The sequence below is a fragment of the Urocitellus parryii genome, chromosome 13, assembly GCF_045843805.1.
Source record: "Urocitellus parryii isolate mUroPar1 chromosome 13, mUroPar1.hap1, whole genome shotgun sequence".
NCBI lineage: Eukaryota > Metazoa > Chordata > Mammalia > Rodentia > Sciuridae > Urocitellus > Urocitellus parryii.
Window position 1 is genome coordinate 24,403,254 of NC_135543.1, and position 24,626 is coordinate 24,427,879.

At 36.1% G+C, this 24,626-nt stretch overlaps 1 protein-coding gene across 5 annotated transcripts in view; it reads left to right on the forward strand.

Annotated features, from left to right (window-relative positions):
* Window positions 1-24,626, forward strand: part of Dym (dymeclin) — a 356,427-nt gene that overhangs the window by 103,564 nt on the left and 228,237 nt on the right. For all 5 annotated transcript variants that reach the window (XM_026393752.2, XM_026393749.2, XM_026393748.2 and 2 more), the window contains 2 exons: window positions 328-453; window positions 1,644-1,786. In XM_026393752.2, the coding sequence (XP_026249537.2) occupies window positions 328-453; window positions 1,644-1,786 (269 nt within the window). The remainder of the gene's footprint in view (window positions 1-327; window positions 454-1,643; window positions 1,787-24,626) is intronic.

Below are 24,626 nucleotides of genomic sequence, written 5' to 3' on the forward strand. Positions count from 1 at the left end.
CCACTTTATAATCTGAATATTTGTTTCTGTGCCAATACTATACAGGGATAAATGTAGGGGTTTAGAGAGGATCCTCAAAGTAGAACACTGCTGGTTATTGTGTTCATGACAGGCATGTCCTTCAGTATGAGGTGGAACTGGAAATTAGGAAAATAATGAAATGCCAGAATAAAATAACTAATGCCTGAGAAAGAGTTTAATATTTTTGTTTGACTTAATTTTTTTGTTAAATATGTAAGTTCTTTAATATTAAGAAAATGTTGATTTGAGTTTTTAATGTATATCTTACTTTAAAATGATCATTACTGTTTTTCCCTATTTCTCCAGAGATATTACATATGAAATATCAGTGGAAGCTATATCAACAATGGTTGTTTTCCTTTCCTGCCAACTCTTCCACAAAGAAATTTTGCGACAGAGCATTAGTCACAAGTATTTGATGCAAGGTCCATGGTATGTTTCTATTTAAATTTGTCCCTTCTTAAACTGCATAATTTATATTTGTATTCTTGTCCTTTTACCTAAGTGTGGTCCTGTATCTCCAATATATTGCATCTGATTTTTTTTTTTATTACAGCTTTACATCCTTTAGGGTCTAAATTCAATTTTGTATTCAAACTGCCCATCTTCCCTGTTTTTCTTGTCCCCTAAATTCATTGCCATCTCTAGCAGTTGCTTTGTAGAATAGAAACCTTCAAAGTGTCTTTCTTTTTTTTTTCCTCCTTCTTCATTTTCTATGTCTAAGCAGTCATCAAGTCATATTTGTTTGTTCAAATTGTTTTTGTATCTTCTTCTCACTCATCTGTTTGAAACTAAAGTTGTCCCTTGTTATTCACAGAGATTTGGTTTCAGAACCCCCCTCCCACAGCCCCCACCAAGGATACCCAAATCCTATATGCTCAAGTTCCTTAGATAAAATACATACAGCCTATACAATCTTCCTTTATACTTTGAATCATATCCAAATGATTTACATTTTATCATTGAGGAAATAATGACAAGAAAAAATCTCTGTACATGTGTAATACAGATGCATATTTTTTCTGAAATTTTTAATCTGCAATTGGTTGAATGAATAGATAGTAGGGTTTTTGTACTAGTATGGTGTCAGGTACTTAAACTATAATATGTTCTTTTACTGATTTTTGTTGTTAATTTTGGAAGCAATATTTTTAAAAATTCAATAGTACATTCAAGGATCTGTTAATAAATTCAATATAGATTGCAGGAATTGGTGTATTACCAACTAAATAATTGGATATATCGAATACTTTCATGCTTAACAAGTGCAGTCTTTTATTACTATCTTTAAATCCTTACTCTTCCGTGATGATTTCATGTTACCACCTTTCTTTAAGTACCAATACTATATTATGCACTAAATTAATGTCTCACAAATGTTATATTGATTACAGCTAATGTAACTGACTCTCAGTTATTTTAAAGATGTGACCAGTGTCTTCTGGTGTGGCAGGAGGCAAAGTCAGAAGTAAGCCTCAACAATGATCTCAGCCCTTAGAGTCTTGACATGTGACAGTGAATATTTCTTTCAAGCAATATTAATGTCAGAGTTACTTCTGTGTCACTTTTATAGAATTAGGTGACTCCCATAAACATGTTTGGTTTTTTTCTTTTTTGTGTAGTCTTCCATACACCAGCAAACTTGTGAAAACTTTATTATATAACTTCATAAGACAAGAAAAGCCTCCTCCTCCAGGAGCCCATATTTACCCCCAGCAGTCAGATGGAGGAGGACTGCTTTATGGACTGGCATCAGGAGTAGCAAGTAAGTCCTATAAGATTTTCTCAATTCTTTTTGTGTATACATTTAATCAGGCATAACAAATTCTGTTCTTTTGACTGCCATCTTCAACAGTTATGTTGGATTTGTGTAGTGGGATAAGTGTGAAATAATGAAAGTAACTAAAATATTACTCTTTCCATTCTGTGCAGTGATTTATATTAAATACATGCAGATAATGAATGTATTATTTATCTATAAAGCACCATTCTTCAAGAACAATGTTTAGGCATACATATCTATATTTTATGAGTTCTGGCTATACAGTAAAAATAAACTTTTAAAATAAGTTTAAAAATAAAATTTAAACTTCTTACTGCTTTTGTTATAAAAGACCTTGGGGGGCTGGGATTCTAGCTCAGTGGTAGAGCACTTGCCTAGCATGTGCGAGGTGCCGGGTTCAATCCTCAGCACGACATAACAATAAATAAAATAAAGGCATTGTGTCCAACTACAACTAAAATATATATATATATATATATATATATATATATATATATACACACATATACATACATACATACATACACACACACACACACACATATTTTTTTTAAAGACCTTTGTTGCTTGGGTTTTTATATGGCCAATTGAGTTTAGTTTTTCTGTTATATTTAGTGCTCCATTTTATTCAGTGACAAATTAGCACATTTGAAGAATTTGTAATAAAGTGGTGATTACAAATTTGAGTTTTTTCTGCTTGGGAAAAAGTGTCGTAGCTGAAGAAAGCCCTTTTTTCCCTACCACATAGGAAGTTCTCATTTCTGCTTAACAGGGTTCAGACCTGAGGACATGAGAAGCACCAAGTACCTCTGGTCCTCCCCTTTGTTACCTTGGGGTCCCAGGTCATATGAGGTCACAACACTGAACTTTTGCTTTATTCTGAAGGATAAATAAAAAATAGAGTGATACTTTAGCAGTTGTCAGGTCTGCACAGTGTGCAGTATACTCTCTTTAATTAGAATGCAGGGTCCAGATGAAGCTGGTTTCTACAGTGGAGTTGTGGTCATGGCATGTTCTCCATACTCAGGCCAGGACATCAGTGTAATAGGAAAAGGCAGTACTGTGCAATAACTTATTAGATAATGAATGTTGGTAACTTTTTGTTAAGAAATGGTAAATTTGGCGGGTGCAGTGGTACATACCTGTAATCCCTGTGGCTCGGGAGGCTGAGGCAGGAGGATTGCAAGTTTGAAGCTAGCCTCAGCAACTTAGAGAGACCCTAAGCAACTTATTGAGACCTTATCTTAAAATTAAAAAGGGCTGGGGATGTATCTTAGTGGTTAAAAACAAACAAACAAACAACAAAACAAAACCCTTCTGGGTTTGTTTTGTTGATTTAAGAAATTGATCAGTAGACTAGACTTTCTAGATTTGTCCTCCTTTGATTTCTCTTAATATTGTGAACTTAAATACATTGTGATCACTGATGCCCTTGTCTTTGGTGTTGAGCAGCCTGCTTAGAATGCTGTACCTGCATTACCCAATGCCTATCTGTATTATTTTAGACAAGGAAGCTATGTACAGCTCATCCATAAGCTGAAAGGCAGAGGCAACACAAGAATGGCTTTTTGTGTCCCATTGGAAGACTTAATTGATCTGTTAGTATTTTCAATTCTTTTTTTTTTTTAAATCATTATTATGTTTTAGATCGGAAATATCCCCCAAAGACTCATGTCAGCACATGAGTTCAGTTCCTAGCTGGTGCTGTTGGGAGGTGGTAAAGACTTTGGAAGGAATGGCCTACTTAGAGGAAATAGGTTACTGGAGGCATGTTCCTGAAGCATGTGTTTTGTCCCTGACCCCTTGTTCTTTCTGTTTTCTGTCTGCCATGAGGTGAGCACCCTCCTTTACATCATCCTCCAACCACCGTGATGTACTTCATCATCACAGGCCTAAAACTAACTGGGCTACCCATGGACTGAAACTTCCCAAACCACCAGACAAGATAAACCTTTCCTTCTTTTTAGTTGTTTATCTTAGACATTTTGTCACAGCAACAGAATGCTAACAGAGTCAGTAAACTGGTATTTAAAAGTGACCATTTTTAATATTTAGGCTTTAGGGGGAATGTTATAAGTTTATTATCTGCTTTCTTTAAGACAGTGATAATACATAGACAGTTTCTTTTTTAAAGTAAACAAATGTGTGTAGTTTTTGATTTTTTTGTATTAGGTTATGTGTTGTATTAGATAGATGCCCAGTATTGTATGTGGTGTCATTAGTATTTTGGGTGCCAAAAAATATGAATTTAAAATTTTGGATTTGTTTTTAATCAGTTAGCAGCATATCATACGGAGGTTATCATATTATTAGCATATAATTCTAATTTTCCTAACTATTTCCTTGCCTATTGAGTGAGAAGATTGATTGGGATAATGATCTCTGAGGTTATTTCTAAAATAACTTTTAAAGATTCTCTGGTATTTTTTTCACTGTTTTAAAATTTAGTAAGGAATTAAAATAGATTTATGTTTTATAGCATACTATAGTCACAAAGACATTTTGCCTGGTTCTCTTCCTAAATCTTCATAAAACTATTCATGTAGAAGCATAAATCAGGATGGAATAATTATGGATTCATTATTTTACAGTATGTGAGTCAAAACGTTATAAAAAACAACAAAGGACATACTACTAAAAAATGCAGCTATGTACTGTCAGCAAAATAAAATTTAAGAACTATCACAGTCATGTAATTTTGAATTCAACTACATTTTAGAAATATCAGTTACACTGACAAAATTTAACATTTGTCATGTGCTCACTTTTGATGATTTTTAGTTGGTAATTAAGGAATTTCTTACATTAATATTAGCTTGTGTTATGGTTTGGATATGAAGTGTCTCCCAAGCTCATATGTAAGACAATGTAAGAATGTTCAGAGGGGAAATTATTAGATTATTAGAGCTGAAAACTAGTCAGTGGGTTAACCCACTAATAGGTTAACTGGGTAGTAACTGCAGGCAGGTAGGGTATGACTGGAGGAGGTGGGTCATTGAGGGGGCGTGCCTTTGGAATTTATATTTTGTTCTTGGTGACCAGAGCTCTCTGTATTTCTGATTGTCTGTCCTGAGCTGCTTCCCTCCTTCACATCTTTCGGCCAGTACGTTTTGCCTTACCTTGGGCCAGAGCAATGGAGCCGGCCATCTATGGACTGCGACCTCTGAAACTATGATTCCCAAATAAACTTTTCTTCCTTTAAAATTGTTCTTGTCAGGTCTTTTGGTTATAGTGATTAAAAAGCTGACTAAAACAGCTTGTGAAATATATGATTTGGAAGTTTCTCACAGAACAAAATTATATTTAAAAGCTAAATGTAAATTTCAAATTTATTTGGATTATATTCATTTTTGTTGTGATTGAATTTTCCCTGGGCATAGAAAGCATTTCCTTTCGTAGCAATTTCTGCATTGTATGCTTTGCTTAAATTGTCCCTTTTGAAACAGTGTCGTATTTCAAAAAACAGTCTTGGATAGTGAAGTTTTATTGGCACCAGCCATGGGAAGAGGAGAAACCTGGTGATAGAACTAGGGTCCGGATGAGTAGCGAGCCACATACCTGGAGCCTCCCAAGTCAGGCAGGACCTTTTGTAGTTTCTTCTCATTCACTTTTACAGATGTATTTGTGGTCGAACTGCTGTTTTTTCCTAGACACTAACATTTTGTTACTTCTTGCTTCCTGACATTCTCTTTGAATGCCTTTATTTGAATTATTTCAGTAGTCTTGCATCCTAGTTCCTCCTCTCACTGACTTGAGTTTTCTGCTCATCCATCTCTTAAAGTCCATCTTGAGTACCACCTTCTCCATGAAGACTTCCTTTGCATTCCTAGCTAGGTGTGATTGTTTTCTGTGGAACCTGTCACTTGAATTTGATTATATTTACATACATATATGCCTTATTCTCCCTATATTGTCTCTCTGTACAATAAAATGAGAGCTAACATTTATATAACTCTTCTGCGTATATAAGAGAACTCTTTAAATGCTTGCTTTATTCTCGTAGCAACCTCATCTATATGAAATAGGCTATTCTATTTTTTTTTTTTTACAGTATCATGACCACCTGAGTTCTGAGCTACTTCTTGGCACTACAGTGTCCAGCAAAGCACCTTACATCTATGGATTGTCAGTTAATACTAAAATGTAATTATACACTAAAAGCCAATACTTGTCTACACTTGAGAGATGTGACTCAGTTGTAATAAAAGTGTCTATCATTTATTGAATACCTTGTGTTTGCTAGGCACTATAGTAGCTACCTTACCTACATGATTTTATCTACTGTTTTCTTTTTTTCATGTTTTAGTATATAAAATAAAGATGTACAGAAGTAGAGAGAATGATAGAATGAACTCTCATTTACCCACAACCTGTCTTACAGAATGATCAACATTTTGCTATTTTTTTTTTCATTTATCTCCTTCTTTGTACATTAAAAAGGAATACCCTTTTATTTGGATATAATTTTATATATTTAGAAAGGTTTCAAAAATAAAATATTAAAAAACCCCTATGTGTTTCTTTATCAAGATTGATTTATGTTGGCATTTTTATCCCCTCGTTTTGTCATTGTATTCTCTTTGTTTTTACATGTGTGCATACACGCACGCACATACACACACACACACACACACACACACACACACACACAGAAACACACACAATTTTTTTTTTTTAACCGCTTAAGGGCAAGTTATCTACACCATGGCCCTTTACTCCCTCAATTCTTCAGTGTACTTATAGTCTAGAAGGGGATGCTTCTTACACAACTATAGCATATTTACCAACTTCAGTGAGTTTAACATTTCACTACCCTTAAGTACAGGTGAGTTAGGGAATTTGTTTTTACTTCAGTAAAAATAAAGAAATAAAGATTTTTTTCTCTGTATTTTAAAATCTCCTCTATTAAGTTACAATCATTTGTGTTGCATTGAAGTTGAATTTTTATGATTAGGTTTTCCTCTAACTATCTTAGACTAAAGGCTCCGTGGCGCATCACAAGTCTTTCTTCTTTCTGTTGTTGGGACTCCAGTGTGCAGGGAGTCCTGGCATAGTGTGGAATCAATGTAATGGATATTGGAGGATTTATTAATTTTTTAAAAATTAGAACTAGTCAGCTGGGGTTGTGGCTCAGTGGTAGAGCACTTGCCTACCATGTGTGAGACACTGAGTTCAATTCTCAGCACTGCATATAAATAAATGAATAAAATAAAGGTCCATCAACAACTAAATTTTTTTTTAAATGACAACTAGTATGTTTTTTGTTGTTATTGAGAACAGTGACATTTAACTAGTATAGATTTCATCTTTTTTTAAAAAAAAAACCTTAAATCTGTCAAGTGTGGTTTCTTTCTATAAAAATAATTAGAACACATTTTATTTAGAGAAACAGCTAGTGTCCAGAAAAGCCAGACACATTTATGTTAGTTTAAAAAATTAAGATCTTTGTATGTTTTTGGTCTGCAAAAGTTTATGTAAAAAATATTTTGAAAAACTGACTAAATTGAATATGCCTGCCATGTTTTTGCTATTTCTCCAATTGGCTTTTCATTTTATGTGGTGTAAAATTTGGCCAATGACAGTTAGAAAGGAAAATTTGATTGTTAAATAGATATTTCCACAAGAGATTTCTCCTTGCTTCCTAAATGAGCTTGCCTTGACAACAATCACTATGGTACCATTTTTTACACAGTAATTTATCTGATAGATTATTATGTTTGCTTTTTGACATTTTGTTCATAAAATTAGTCAAAGATTTTAATAGAAAAGACTTGATTTTACTAGAAAATATTTGATCCTGTGTTTTAATAAATATTTGAAATGTTCAACTAATCATAGATACCAGTAGTATTGTTAGTCTTAGTTATAGTAAGATAATTCTTACTTTAATCTATAGGCACATTACCCTCCCTTGTTAAAAAATGTTTTGTAAGTGGCTAATGACCTTTATGTCTGTGATCTGTTAATTTGTTAGGCAAGATGTATGGTCAGAAGGTATTGTCTTACTCAGCAGAGGCTGCTAAGATAAAATATCACAGACTGGGCAGCTGAACAACTGTCATTTGTTTCTTTTTTTAAATATATTTTTTAATTGTAGATGGACACAATATCTTTATTTTACTTATTTATTTTTATGTGGTACTAAGAATTGAACCCAGTGCCTCACACATGCCAGACGAGCACTCTACCACTGAGCCACAACCCCAGTCCTGTCATTTGTTCCTGACGGTTCTAGAAGCTGGAAAACCCAAGATCAGGGCACCACCATATTTGGTTCTTGGTGTGTGCCCTTTCCCTGGTTTTCAGTTAACCACCTTCTTACTCTGTCCTCACAAGGCAGATAGAAGATACTTTGGCATTTCTCCCTCTTCTTGTAAGAGCATTAATCCCATCATGGGGGCTCTACCATCATGCCCTCATCTGAACCTAATTAGTTTCCAAAGACCTTACCCCCAATACAATGAGAAAACTTTAACATGAATTTTGGAGGTGAAGCAAAAATCCATTCTATAACCAGGTGTAGTAGTCAAGTTTTATTATTATAATGAAATAACTGAGGCAGATTACATTATAAGGAAAACAGGGTTTATTTTGGTTCATAATTCTGGAGGTTCAAAGTCCAAGATCTGGTGGGATCTGTTGGTTTGACCTTTGATGATGGTCTTCTTGCTTGCCATGACCTGAGGCATAAGGACACACCCATAATTGTCTCTTCTTGCCTCTTGCTCTCTTTTTATTAAGGCACCAAAATTTAATTGTGTGGGCTTCACCTTAATGACCTCATTTTCCTAATCATTCTACAAAGGTTCCACCTTTAAGCACTATAGTTGGGTTAAGTTTCTGTTCTCATAATACCATGTACACATATGTGGATTTAGAGGTCAAACCATATTTAGACCGTAGCACCAAGCATTAAGTAGGTTATGCTAGAATTCTGCTTCCTGTAATATTTAACTTCTAAAGCACTCATCTTTTACACATTGGTAGCTAAAAAAGCATTTGGCTCCAGTCACTCTTTATTTTACATCATAACCCTGCTTGCTGGTGGTGGTGAAGATGGTACCCACAGTCCATTCTAACCATACTAACTTGTTTAATTTAAAAAAAATCATGCCAAAATGTATAAGAAATCCAAGAAAAAAGCAGTTGTATGATTGAAATAAATTGTATTCTGGCTCTGGAGACCACTTTTATATTGTCCTTTGGAGAAGCAAATTCTGGATTATGATAATTTGATAATATGTAAAAGGTAATGGTATGTAGATATTGGGTAGAACTAGGTTTGAACCCCAGACCTGCCATTTACTGTGTGTACTTGGGCTATTAAACTCTCAATGACCTAAATTCCTTATGGTAAAATGAAGTTAATATAATAGTTGTTCTTTCTTCACATTTTCACTTTCTGCAGTTTTACTTACCTGCATGCAGCCAGCTATAGTCTGAAAATATCAAGTGGAAAATTGCAGGAATAAACAATTGACAAGATTTAAATTGCATGCTGCTCTGCATAGTACAATGAAATCTCACATTATCCTGCTCTAGCTTGCTTGGGATGTGAGTTATCCCTTTGTCCAGTGTATCTGTGCTACATATGCTACCCATCCATTTAGTTACTTAATAATTGTTTTAGATTGACTGTCATAGTCCATGTGTTCAAGTAGTCCTTATTTTACTTAATTGTGACCCCAAAGTGCAATAAAAGAGTGACTCTTGCAATTTAGATATACCAAAGAAAAGCCGTAAATTGAAAATCTGAATGCTGTTTACTTAATAAGGAAAAAAATCAAATACTAAGATTGCTAAGATATATGGTAAGAATGAATCTTCAATCTATGAAATTGTGAGAAAAGAAAAAGAAATTTATGCCTGTTTTGCTATTATACCCCAAACTGCACAAGTTAACAGTGTGTGATAAATGCTTAGGTAATATGGAAAAGGTTCTATTCACAGGCACCCTCTGGGGGTCTTTGAACATGTCCTCTGTAGGGCGGGTGAGCACTGTACCTGCCTTTGTAGGGCTGATGAGATCAGATGTGTAAATGTGTGGGAAAGAGCTTGACATCTTCTATACCATCTCACTCCAGTAAGATTGGCAGCCATTATGAAGTCAAACAACAACAAGTGCTGGCGAGGATGTGGGGAAAAGGGTACTCTTGTACATTGCTGGTGGGACTGCAAATTGGTACAGCCAATATGGAAAGCAGTATGGAGATTCCTGGGAAAGCTGGGAATGGAACCACCATTTGACCCAGCTATTGCCCTTCTCGGACTATTCCCTGAAGACCTTAAAAGAGCATACTACAGGGATACTGCCACATCGATGTTCATAGCAGCACAATTCACAATAGCTAGACTGTGGAACCAACCCCGATGCCCCTCAGTAGATGAATGGATTAAAAAATGTGGCATTTATACACAATGGAGTACTATGCAGCACTAAAAATGACAAAATCGTGGAATTTGCAGGGAAATGGATGGCATTAGAGCAGATTATGCTTAGTAAAGCTAGCCAATCCCTAAAAAACAAATGCCAAATGTCTTCTTTGATATAATGAGAACAACCAAGAACAGAGCAGGGAGGAAGAACAGGAGGAAAAGATTAACATTAAATAGAGTCATGAGGTGGGAGAGAAAAGGGAAATTGCATGGAAATGGAAGGAGACCATCATTGTTATACAAAATTACATATAAGAGGTTGTGAGGGGAATGGGAAAAAATGAGAGAAATGAATTACAGTAGATGGGGTAGAGAGAGAAGATGGGAGGGGAGGGGAGGGGGGATAGTAGAGGATAGGAAAGGTAGCAGAATACAACAGTTACTATTATGGCATTATGTAAAAATTTGGATGTGTAACCAATGTGATTCTGCAATCTTTGTAATGTTTTGAATAACCAATAAAAAAAAGAGCTTGACATCTTCTAGATACACAATAAATGACCATTAATAGTAGTAGATATCACTTAGTGACATTTAGAATATAACTTTGTTTAAAAATGCTAAAATAATAGAAAAAAATGACCTCATGATGATTTAGAAATTTACCCAGTTTTTAATGTAAATAAATTATGAAAACATCAGTTATTTGGTACATTTTATTTTTTTATTACATATTATATACAGTCATGTATTGCTTAAATATGGAGATATATTGTGAGAAATGTGTCCTTAGGTGATTTATCATGCAAACATCATAGAGTACAGTTGTACAAACCTAGCTCACTGCACACTGCGATGTGTGTTGTGTGGCCTATTGCTGCATAGGCATGATGAACAGAACACAAAATTAAATCAATAACAAAAGAAAATGGTGCAATCAAGAGATGCAGTAATCTTGAGGTGTGTGAGGCTCCTGCCAGCATAACCTGGCATGCTGTTGACAGCAATTTTTTTTTAAGAATGAGAATACTCTAAAATGACATTAAAAAGTATAATAAATGCATGCACCAGTAACAGTCATTTATTATCATTATCAAGTATTCTGTACTATACTGTATATGCTGAACTTTTATTTGACTGGAAGCATAGTAGGTTTGTCTATACCAACGACATCTCAGAGATCAGATGTGTAAATATGTGGGATGCACTCAACGTTATGATGATTATAGGCAAGAGGAAGTTTTTAGCTCTATCATAATCTTACAGGACAACTATTGTGTATTTGGTTTGTTGTGATTGAACTGTCATGTGGTGCATGACTATAACAGATTTCAGATAGTAGTGAAAAGAAATATTATGTTGAAAATTTGATGTTGTATGGAAAAATAAGTTATAACATTTATTCAAGTTTCTTTTGCTTCTATCCTTACTACTTTGATTGGTCTTTTACTATATTTCCAAACATTGTAATTGCTGCTAATGTCTAAAAAATGGTGAAGCAAGGAAGGGTTGACTTTGAAATTTATTCTGTGTTTTAAGTTATAAGACAAAGTGGTAATGTGATTTTAACTGAGTATTTAATATTTTAAAGAGCCAAGCCTAATTAAATGTGTTCTGCCAAACTGTGCTTTCTTTCACAAGTCCTGAGTTTTTACACAATAACTTCTGATATATGGTTTTTCCATTCGAATGAGCCATCAAAAATGTTTTTTTTCCCTTTGCTTGCAGTGGTGGGTGTCCAAGGCAAATTATAAGGCCAAAGTAGTGATTATTTGTTTAGGCAAATGCTGCAATAGAGAAATTAATAAAGTAGAAATTGAAAATTAAAACTCATTTTTCCCAATTGCTATTGTTGAGAAAGTTATTGAATTTATTAAGATAGGTATGGTATCTAGTAGTTGTAATTTATTTTACATGATGGTTATTTTTCTCTTCAGTTTTGGCTTTTTCTGGGATGACTCATTAAGAGAAAGAAAAACTACAGTAAGAGAAAAAGTATGCGACACTCAGAAACAGGCATCACTGTGAAAATAACAAATTCCTAATTAAAACACTTTGAACTTTCAATACAGAAAGTGTTTTATAAACAATAATAATATTCTCATTTCATTTTTATTTGGAATGATTTGGTAGACTTTATATATCAAATGAGAGAATGACTTCTTTTTTCCCCCAGTATTGAACTCATTTTATTTTTTTTTATTTTTTTATTTTATTTATTTATTTATTTTTTATTGTTGGTCGTTCAAAACATTACATAGTTCTTAATACATCATATTTCACAATTTGATTCAAGTGGGTTATGAACTCCCAATTATACCCCGTATACAGATTGCTGAATCACATCAGTTACCCTTCCATTGATTGACAAATTGCCTTTCTAGTGTCTGATGTATTCTGCTGTCTGTCCTATTCTCTACTATCCCCCCTCCCCTCCCCTCCCCCCCTCCCCTTTTCTCTCTCTACCCCTTCTACTGTAAATCATTTCTTCCATTTGTATTAACTTGTCTTACCCCTCCTTTCCTCTTATATGTCCTTGTGTATAACCCTGAGGATCGCCTTCCATTTCCATGCGATTTCCCTTCTCACTCCCTTTCCCTCCCACCTCTCATCCCTGTTTAATTTATAAAATACAGTTAATATCAGTTTACTGTTGCATTGGAGTGTTTCCTTGAAGGGATAGATACACTGAAGACTTAAAATAGTATCAACAATCCAAAATGACTGTATTTAGTTGTAGAGTAGTAATGTTATTAAAAGTAAATTTTAATTGCTCTTTGACAAAAGTATTGGTTTAGATTTAAACTTTTTGATAGGTATTTACTAAGTGATATTTATTAGAAAATATATTGTCAAAATAGTTTGACTTATTCTATTCCTTGTAATCGACTTCCTTCTAGCCCTCTATTCTGAAGTCTGTAACAGATTTAAAGGGAAGAGTGATGGCCGCCTCCATGCTACAAATAGCTGGGGAGTGAATTCATTTGTATTTACTCTGAAGAATGGAGTGAAATAATGAATTTCAGTTGAAATCATAGGAATGTATATCTGAGACTTGCTATGGTTGGTGTTTTTTGGTACAAATGATTTAATCTGTTTTTTAAATTTAATTTGTTATATATGATTAATTTGATTTTGAAATTTCTATTAATGTAAATTTTATTGTGGGGTTTAGAAATTGTATAAATAAGAATACTAAAATTATTAAAATTATGGGATTTGAGAATGCAAATTTTATTTTTTAAAAAATAAAGCAAGTTGATTTCCTCTAAGCCTGTTCAAACCTATTCTAGTCAAGTGAGCATAACTTTTATGGAGCAGTTATGAATGTTCAGATTAATTTAAAGATTAATTTATTCAGTGTTATTTGCTGACAGAATTTGTTAATAAGAATTCTCATAAATTAAAGCTATTGTAGTTTTGAACTCACTTTATATGTGAATAAAATAAAAATTTAAAAAACCTATTAGAAAATATTCAAAAGCTTTCCTTTTAAAAGCAATCACTATGTTTCTGCAGCTTATTTTAAAATGGATAAATAAAATAAACTATATTGATAGATGTATTATAAATAAGAATGGTATCACAAATACAGCAAAATGTTAATGTATTGTCTAGGTGGTGAGTGTTTGGCAATTCACATCATTCTTTTTGGCTTTTCTGTTTGTTTGACAATTTTCATAACAGAAAATTATCCTGTCTGGAGTGAAATGAAATCTCAGTGGGGGGAATATGGAATCATTCCAAGGATGAACTACTGTTCTAAATTTCATTTTGTCTATTTTAGACAAAGATGGGGGGCGGGGAAGGTATCTCTTTGAATTTCCCTAGTCTTTCCAGAAGTGCTAAGTAAGAGCTTCTGAAGAGCTGGGGTCAGACCAGACCTGGGCGTGAACCCAGACTGCAGATTAATTAGCTCTATAACCTTGGGGAAATTCTTTTTTTTTTTTAATTTGTTCTTTTTAGTTATACATGACAGTAGTAGAATGTGTTTTGACATATTATACATACATGGAGTATAACTTCTCATCCTTATGGTTGTACATGATGTGGGGTGTTATACTGATTATGTATTCCTATATGAACACAGAAAAGTTATAAATTCATTCTACCGTCTTTCCTATTTCCATCCTCCCTCCCTTCCCTTCATTCCCTTTTGTCTAATCCAGTGAACTTCTGTTCTCCCTGTCATACCCTTATTTTGTGTTAGCATCCATATATCAGAGAGAACATTTGACCTTTGGTTTTTTAGGATTGGCTTGTTTCACTTAGCATGATAGTCTGCAGTTCCATCCTTTACCAGCAAACGTCATTCTTCTTTATGGCTGAGTAATATTCTATTGTGTATAGTTACCATATTTTCTTTATTTGTTTATCTGTTCAAAGGCATCTAGGTTGGTTTCATAGCTTAGGTATTGTGACTTGAGCTACTATAAAAATTGATGTGGCCATGTCACTCACTATAGTATGCTGATTTTAAGTCCTTTGGGTATATGCCAAACAGGGAGTGTCTGCCAAGCAAGGGATAGCTGTGTCAAATGGTAGTTCCGTTTCAAGTTTTCTGAGGAACCTCCAGATTGCTTTCCATAGTGGTTACACCAATTTGCAGTCCCATCAGCAATGTATGAGTGTACCTTTTCCCCCACATCCTCACCAACACTTACTGTTACTTGTATTCTTAATAACTGCCATTCTGACTGGAGTGAAATGAAATCTCAGCATAGTTTTGATTTGCATTTCTCTTGGGGAATGTTTTATAACCTCTCTAAGCCCTTCCTCATCTCAAGAATAGAATGAGGATTCCTTGTAGGATTATGGCAAATGTCCCTTCATCTTGTCCTCCTCTACTTGTTCATAATCTTTGTGAGCCAGAGTGCGTTCCTTGAAGGCCCGTCAGATCCAGTGGGGTGAGTGAAGGAGAGAGCGTGAAGCTGTCTTCTTCACGGTGCTTTTCAGCCACCAGATTCACTCTGCAAGGCTGTCCAGTTCCCCTGCTTGGCAGGGCAAGACAAGGGAAAGGAGGGAGAGAACTAGTGGCTGTCCTCAGGAGCAGGATGTTGGATTGGAAGAGAGTAAGGCTTTGGGCATCAGAAAAGTCTGAGCTGGAAGCTGAGCCCTGCCTTTCACAGGTCGTGTCACCTTGAGCAAGTTTCTTAGCTTCCTTGTTTTAAAGGCAGAATATAAGGGCTGGGGCTGGGGCTCAGTGGTGGAGCGCTTGCCCAACATGCGTGAGGCCCTGGGTTCAATCCTCAGTACCACATTAAAAATAAACAAACAAATAAACAAATAAAGATATTGTGTCCAACTACAACTAAAAAAAATGCAGAATTTAGGATGCCTTTGTGAACTTTTGTTATATTCAGGTGACACGTGGCAAGTAATGAACAAGTGTCTAGTACATGAGTGCTGAAAGCAGCACTGTACTAGTTAACACCTTAAATATCTTTTCTGTTTCCTGGTCCTTTTAGCCTTTCTATTTTGGTAATTAAAATTATTAAGGTAATTTCCTCCCTTTTCCAAATTATTAAAAAAGATGATAAATATAGATTCAGCAGCGACTTCCATAACCATGTTCATCCTGACTTCACCAAATTAGAAGAGGTCTTACTCTCAGTGCTAATTTTTTAGTCTGATTAACATTTTTCAGTATTATTTACTATAGTCTTCATGATGTACATTAGATCCCGTTTATTTTAGAAAATGTAGAAAGACCAAGAGAGATTCATTTTAAAGGAGCCATTTTTTCCAATGGTAATTATTCCAAAATATAAAGCTTCATAGGAATGTCTCTAAAAGTAAAAATAATTTTACCTACATACCTGTGTTACTCAAGAGCTGATAATATGTGAGTAAATAAAAAATTTGTGGGGTTTTCTGCCTGTTTTTAAAGCTAGCTCCTGGACCCGTCTCAGTTTGTTCTCATGGTCCCATTCTTGTTCACCTCTCCACCCCACTCTGTTCTGGCCCTTCTTCGGTGCTCTTGGCTTACTTACATTTCCTGCCCTACTTTGCAGCTGTGTGTGGCCCTGTCCTGAATAACTGCTCCCATTTCTGGGTCCGTGATACTGTAAACAGTGGTAGCTCCCTGGGGACTTGACAGTTTGAAGAGTGAACCTTGGAGCGAGGGTCTGAGGTGGCAGAGTTAGGTTTTTGCACAGGATCAAAAGAGCATGAGAATAAGAACTAGAGTTCAGAGGGTGATCTGTGAAGAACAACCTGTTTTGCTGAGCAGCCCTGTGATTTTTGAAATGAACTAGGCCTTTCTGTTCCCTAACTATGATCCTCTGCTAACGGGTTGGATGAGCAGGAATTGCTTCTTGTTCTGACCTATACCCTCAGCTCATTAGCAGAGAGTCTGGGTTGTAGGAGACACTAAAATATTTAATAAAAGAATAAATGTCATCTAGTCTTTGTAAGAATATGACCAGTTTTGAAAATCTGGATGACTAAAGATTAGGGAACTACCACTATTCAAGAGACAATGAAAAGAAATGACCTATTTAGCCCAGAAGAGATATGGAGAAATCTTAAAAAGCTAAGGAAAGGAATTCAGTCTGAAAGGCTATATGTTGCATGATTCTACCTGTATGCCATTCAGGAAAATGCAAAAAAAAAAGAGAGAGAGAGAGAGAGAGAGAGAGAGAGAGAGAGAGAGAAGAGAAGAGAAGAGAAGAGAAGAGAAGAGAAGAGAAGAGAAGAGAAGAGAAGAGGAGGGGAGGGGAGGGGAGGGGAGGGGAGGGGAGGGGAGGGGAGGGGAGGGAGTAAAAAGATCTGTGATTGCAAGGGGTTCAGGAGAGGGAGACAGGAATGAGTTGAATAATATATAGCATTTTTAGGACAGCAACACTATTCTTATGATATTGTAATGATATATCCAGCTTTGAAGCAACTCCTGCAAACATTATTTTATTGTCTTTATTGTACTCTTGGAATCTCTTTCAGTAAAACTTCTTTCTTTCTTTTTTAATCATAGAGTATGTGTCTCTTACTTATTTTTTCAGTTATATTAGAGTATTTTGTTATCTTAGCACTTCCATTATTTTTTTAAAAAGAAAATACTTGTTTGAAGTTTTTCAGAGACTGTTTTATTTTAAATCAAAAACAAAGTATTGACATGTAGAGTTCCAAGTTGTATGGTTGCCACTGGGAGATGCTTTCAGGTTATCAACAATTATATGAACACTTTGGTACAGCAGAGTAATATGCTATGATCCATTTGCTTTTAAATTTTATTTAAAATTCTGGTAGAATCAGATAGCATTTGAACTGATTGTTTTAAATGTATTTATTTTGAAAAAATATTTTAAAATATTGTTGTTTAGTTTCATGCAGTAACTGGGGCAACAGCTTGATAAGACCATAACTGTTCAAAGTGGGCAGTAGTGGGTGGCAAGTGGATGAATTCTTTATAAGAATGTCTTTACTTCTGTGTCTGAAGTTTATAACGTCACATGTTCATAATGTAATTCACTGTTTAAGAAATATGTTCCCAGCACCTTGGGAGGCCGAGGCAGGAGGGTTGCAGATTCAAAGCCAGCTTCATCAACATCGAGGTGCTAGGCAACACAGTGAAATCCTGTTTCTAAATAAAATACAAAAATAAGGCTGGGGATGTAGCTCAGTGGTTGAATGTCCCTGAGTTCAAGCCCCAGCACACACACACACCCCCAAAAAAAGAAAAAAATGTTCCCCGCAGAATGGGAGGCTGAGGCAGGAGGATGGCGAGTTCGAAGCCTGTCTCAGTAAAAGTGAGGTGCTAAGCAACTCAGTGAGACCCTGTCTCTAAATAAAATTCAAAATAGGGCTGGTGATGTGGCTCAGTGGTTGAGTGCCCCTGAGCTCAATTCCCAGTGTCCCCCCCCCCCCCAAAAAAAAAGTTCCTTTTTCTTTTCTTTCTTTCCCTTTTTTTTTTTTTTTTGGTACCAGGGATTGAACTCGGCGGCGGGGGGGGGGGGGCACTTGACAACTGAGTCACATCCCTACTCCTACTTTTTGTATTTTATTTAGAGACAGGGTCTCACTGAGTTGCTTAACACCTCACTGTTTCTGAGGCTGGCTTTGAACTTGCGATCCTCCTGTCTCAGCCTACTGAGCCTCTGGGATTACAGGTGTGCGCCACTGAACCTGGCTCCATTTTCTTACCATAGATTTTGGTAGTTCTATTTCTTTCCCCTTCACCTTGCAGACAGGACAAATATAATTCTGGTAGATAAAAATAGCATTCAGTATTTTTGTTCATGGGTATTTAGATTTATGAAGACTAAAATTGTATGTTAAATGTTTAAATAAGCATTCTTAATAAATATGATTATAGTACCACATAATAAGAACCACACAGAGGAGAGTGAAGAATAGCTCTAATGGCTTCTTGTTGTTGTTGTTTGTTTGTTTGTTTTTGATACTTCCCATAGCGGTCCAGTGGTCAGTCATTGGGCATGAATATCTTAATTCACCTGTGAGTTCTGTATGGAGCTGAATGTTACTTGTTAGACTGTGGATATAACTTTACTTCTATTTTGCATAAAGTGAAAATGTATTGAACCTGTTTGAAAATTGGGTAAATATGAAAACATAATAATTGCAAAACAGGTGATGCATGTTACTAAATTACAAAAGAAGGCATTTGGACACCAGTAGGAAATCTTATTCACTTTGAGAATGTAATCAGGCACAGCCACTTTGCAGGACTTGTCATTATTTAGTAAAATAGGAACATGTACGTGTTCTGGAACTGAGCATCTCTATTCTCAAGTGTACTCCCCTGAGGAATTTTCACATGTATATCAGGAAATATATATATATATATATACATACATACATACACACACACGTATAAATTGTAGCAGCATTGTTTGTAATAAAAAAATGTAATAATTTGTATATAAGGTGTTCTCCAAAGGTGATGGGACATGTTCAGAGTTTGTGAAATGATTAGATTATGAGAGCTATAATGGATTCATAATTTGAATGGACTAACTGGGTGATAACCATAGGCAGGTGGGTGTGGCTGAAGAAGTGGGTCACTGGGTGTGCCCTGGGTAATTATATTTTGTTTCTGGATCCTCTCACTCTCACTGTGTTTCCTGGTTACCATGAGCTGAGCAGTTTTCCTCTGCCATTCCCATCTCCCGGATGTTCTGGCTCATCTTAGGCCCAGAGCAATGTAATTGGCCATGAATGAACTGAGAGTACTGAAACAGAGACAAAATAAACTTCCTCCTCTAAGTTGTTCCTGTTAGGTATTTGGTCAGAACAACAAGAAGCTGACTAGCAACAAATATTATATTCATTATATGCATCTGAAGGAGCTGCAGCTATACACGTACACCTGGGGTGACTCTCACAAAGACAGGCTTGACTGAAAGAAGCAAGTTACAAAAGAACACACATAGCACGAAAGCTCAAAACCAGGCAAAAACTGTGTCTATGGAGATGGCAGAACCAAGCTGGATGTGGTGACACAAACTTGTAGTCCCAGCTGCTCAGGAAGCTGAGACAAGGGCAGCTCAAGTTCAAGGCCAGTATTGATGAGACCCTGTCTCAAAAATAAATTATAAAATAAAATAAAATGGACTAGGGATGTAGCTCAGTGCTAGAATTCCCCAGGTTATCCTTAGTACTGCAAAAGGAGAGAGAGAAAAGCTAGCCAAACCAAACTACATTGTTTAGTGTTGTGTTTATAGTTGGTGAAACTATTCAGAGAAGTGAGGAAATGATAATCATAAACTGGTGAAATAATATTTGAGAAGGTGATATAAGTTTACCTGTGGGTGACAGCAACAGTATATTATGAAAATAAAATAGCATATTATTAGACATTTGAAAATCCTAATAAAGAAGGGTGCAGTAAATCCAAGTTGTTAACTTTTATTAATTTCAGTTCCTGACTCGGTCACATCAGGAAAGTAGGCAAATTCCTGCCATAAAGGAGCAAGTTTATTTTCCTCATTCTTTTGGCTCTGTAATTTATAGCACATGTTTTGAGGTATCCTGCTGCTTGCATTCAGAGGGGGGATATTATGGGAAGGCTACCACTTCTTCTGCCAGTCTCATGTTTTTAATACAGCTTGCTGGTTTGTCTGGGCATGGTTGCTTCCCCTAAACTGAGTGAAAGAAAGGACTTCAGGGACAGAGTATGGAAGGCAAACTAGCTGTCTCACATCATCTCAGACAGAAGGAGCATATTTTGGGGACACTACAAATGTTTTACCATGACACCACATCTAAGTAAAACATTATATTCCCCATTTTAGCTGACTACATGGGCACCAAGAATAGGGCACATTTCTCAGTTTCTTTTGTAACCAGATATGGTCTGTGTATGGCTAAAGGGAAGTAAGCAGAAGGGGCATGGGCAGACTTGCAGGTAAAGTTTCCCCTTTCTTCCTCCCAAACCCAGGGCCTTTTGCATGCTAGGCAGCTACTCAGCCACATCCCTTTAAGGGTTCTTAAAGGGAGTTCATATGCTCTCATCTCTCCTGCTGACTTGAATGAAAATGTGACGGTTAGAGCTAACTTAGCCATCTTGGACAATAAGTAGCCTTAGGAAGGGAAAGCCTACCCAGTGAAAGAACAATTGAAAAATGAACCTGATTCTTGAACATCATGAAGCAGCATGCAACCTCTGCTACATTTACTTTGGGGATTTTGTGGAAGCCATTATTATACAGGCTTGTTACTTGTTTTTTTTTTTAAAGAGAGAGAGAATTTTAATATTTATTTTTTAGTTTTCGGCGGACACAACATCTTTGTATGTGGTGCTGAGGATCGAACCCGGGCCGCATGCATACCAGGCGAGCGCGCTACCGCTTGAGCCACATCCCCAACCCAGGCTTGTTACTTGTAACTGCCCCTCATCCTTACTTCTAAGAGTTAATGTTTAGGAGGTAAAGATAAAGTCATGGTATAATAATCTATTATTATAGTTTGGGTTATTGTAGAAGTTATCATCAGAATTGCAAGCAGAAGAGTGTGGAATGAGACATACTTGTACTTCTTCCTGTCTATCAGTTTTTGTCCTCGGTCCCCTGGCATTTTTTTGTCATAGTCTTTACAATAGAAAACATTTAGATCCAGAGTAAAAGAAACAACAACAAAGGTGTAGTGAATCATTCAAAGAATATTTTTTCTTGTAAAGAGACCTTAAATACACCTTAAATACTGAGAATCATAGTAATTCACATATTTTTGAGAAAGCCATGAAAGCTCTTAATGCTACTTTTAAAGCTTAGCAGTACTAGCTGAGGCAAATAACTGAATGTACAACACTGAGCATGTGCTCAGGTTTCATATTTTATAAATGTCTGCACAATGTAAGTTCTGCTTTAATAAACATATCCATATTTTTTTATTTCTAAAGATGTAATTACATGCTAATTTAATTAATTAGCTTCTTTGAAAAGTTTATGTAAAATCAGTGGTCTAGGAAAATGTACCATGTTTATTCTGTGGTGTTGCTTATTCCTAGCATGTCGTGAGCTGTCTCCAAGGGCTCATACATCCCGATTGAGGAAGCAGGATATATGTGATTTGAATCTAGTGAAATTTTTGAGCCAACTGGATTTTTCTTTCTCTGCTTTCTAAATGATGCAATATATTTTTAAAAGGCTGAAACCTGGACTTATGCCTGTTAGTTTTGTGACCTTAGAGGAGGAAAAAAATATCACTAAAACTCTACTTTCTGGTAACTTTTGTGATCTGAAGTTTTAATTTGTTACATTGTGTCTCTGCTCTTCTCTTTACTTCTGAAATTCCTGTCATACATGTTGAAACTTTTCATTCTATTCTTCCTGTTTCTGAATCTGTTAGGATTTCCATTTGTTTGATCTGCATATCTTTTAGTCCACTAATGCTTTTTTTCAGCTGTAACTGATCTATGAAATCTTTTCATTGAAGTTTTCTAATGTTTGAGTTAGAACATATGGTACAATAAAGTACCAATCCTAATTATGCGATTTGTTGCAAATATGTGAAAGATTGAGGAAGGCAGGGTTTATAATTAGCTGTTGGATCTGTTAAGGTTCAAGTTGTTGGTTACTTTGCCATGAATCATGTAGTTGGAATTTTATTTAAGAAGCTAAGTAGGGTGAGTTGAGAGGAGAGTGGGAATCCAAGCATAGGCAGAAAAACAAGGCAACAAATGGGACATGGTAGGAAAATGGCACAGTTAGAATGATTCAGTTTAATTCAACAAATATTTATTAAATGCTTGCATTTCTTAGAGCTTACATCTTAATAGTGTTGGAGAAATGATATTCCCAAAGATAGGAGAAAAGACATTTGGCCCCCTGTATAAGAGGGTGAAGGAAGAATATATATATATATATATGTTGTTGCAGGTAAGTGTGTAGATTTTTAGATAGAAAAACAAGGTAGTTTTCTTCTGATTGACTTAATTTTTCAGTTTATAAAGAAAAAAAAAAAAGAGTTGAGCCTGCAGGTTGCAGAGTGGTTTGAAGTTGAAAGACAGCATAGGATCATCGTTTTCCCTAAGGTACGAAGAAGGTGTAGTAGGATTGCTGGGCGGAGCCGGGAACCCACTTGAACTTAAGTCAGAGCAAGTGGAATGGTTGTTATGTTGTTCCTTAACTTTGTCTAACTCCTTTGGGACATCAGATAGGTGGAGAGTTGATTAGGTTGGTGTTTTGCCAGTGAACATGATAGAGGAAAAGCAGAGCGAGGGAACAGGGAAGGAATATACAGCAAATTGATCTAGTGCTGATCCACAGCATCCTAGCTGACTGAGAAAGGAAGCGAGGACACTGGGTGATGAACAATGAAAAGAATAGAAGGAATAATTGATTAGGTAAAAAGCCTGGTACTAAATGAAACGTCCTAGTGGCTGGCAGGTGGTTTGTCAGAGAATACAAATTCAAAATTGTAGCGATTGTGTAGTGTTAGTAAAGAGGCTGTCCTGGCAGGATGTGTCCTGGTAGTAAAGGGTAGTTGACATAGAGTAGAAGACATCAGCAAGCAGATAAGGACGTAGTAGCCATATTGTTCGGTGATTTGTCTGGGTATGTTGAAAAATTTAAAATGAGCATGGGGCAGTGTGGAGAGCGAGACCGTGAGCCAGGTACTCAGATTATCAGCAAATAGGTGGGAGGGATGAGTGAAGCAAGTAAAGTTGGTGAGGGAAGTCAGATGGGATGTTTCAGAGTGGCTGGGGTGTTTGAGGAGTGATGGTTTGAAAGCAGCCATGAACAGGCCTCTCTTTGAAACATGGGTTGTGGAGAGAACAAACAAATTGCTTCTTAAAAAGGCTTTTGGGAAGGAACTATCCTCAGGGGCGCACAGGTTTTTCTCAGTTCAAGGTCATTCAAGATGCTGAGGATGAAAAATAGAGTGGGTTTTTCTGATGAAAGAGGTGAGTTCCAGAGAATGATCAGGGGGATTGGGCTGTGGAGAGCTGTGGGCTCTGGGTTAGTTTAGCAGGTACAGAGATGCTGTGGCCCAAGCCCAGCTATGATGCTTTAGATCTTTCTGCGGATTGGAGTAAACAAGGATATAAGGCATATATGAAAATCTTGATGATATTTTAGGGGGAGGTGAATAATTTGAAGGATTCAGAACTCTGGGAAGGGCTCTTAGATCTTGCTGGTTGGGTGTGTCCTGGCAGGGAAAGATATCTTAAGATTGTGATCTTAGAGTTAATGCATTACTATATTCTGTAGGGTCATCCAGAGAACCCACAGCCACCTTGATCGATCAATTTAACAGATAATTATATCATAGATGCATTAGTCAAAGACTTTAACCAATATAAAACCCAATGGATCATGTATCAGTAACAAGTGACCATTATCCCATGATGTCTGTGTGTCCATGTGTGTGCAAGGAATTTTGCAACACAAGCGTAGCAGCCACACTTGGTAGGATTGCCTCTCTCTAATAAAATTTTCCCCAAATTTATGAAAAGCAAATATAATATACCACAACTCATTTAGTAAATTATTTGGTCAATATTAATCATAGTTTAAAATGAAAGTTACATTTTTGTGTGTCATTCATTTGTAAGAATATTAGAAAGTATTGGATTTGTGGCCTGTTTATGGTCCTTCAGAACTAGACCGTGGAGCAGACAGTAATGCCCATCCAGCACAGCTGCCCTCGCCTGCCTTCTTGGACTTTGCAGCTCCAGCAAAAGGTCCAATTTGAGTTGACTAGCTTTGTCTGATCTCTGCTCCATCTTCAGATCTGTCCCCAACCTCCATGCCCAAGGTCACAGGCAGCCCTTTTTGGGGATGCTCTTGTGGAGTGCAGTAGCAGAGCTAGGTCTCTCTGTGCCCAAAGAACTTTGTAAACCTCTCCTTATGACATGTAAAATGGTATTCTTACCTGTTTCTTCTCTTAAAATTATATACCTTAAATATAGTGACAGTAATTTATTCATTGAAGAATCTGAGAAGACTTCCAAATTGACAATTTGGCAAATATTAAAGGAGTG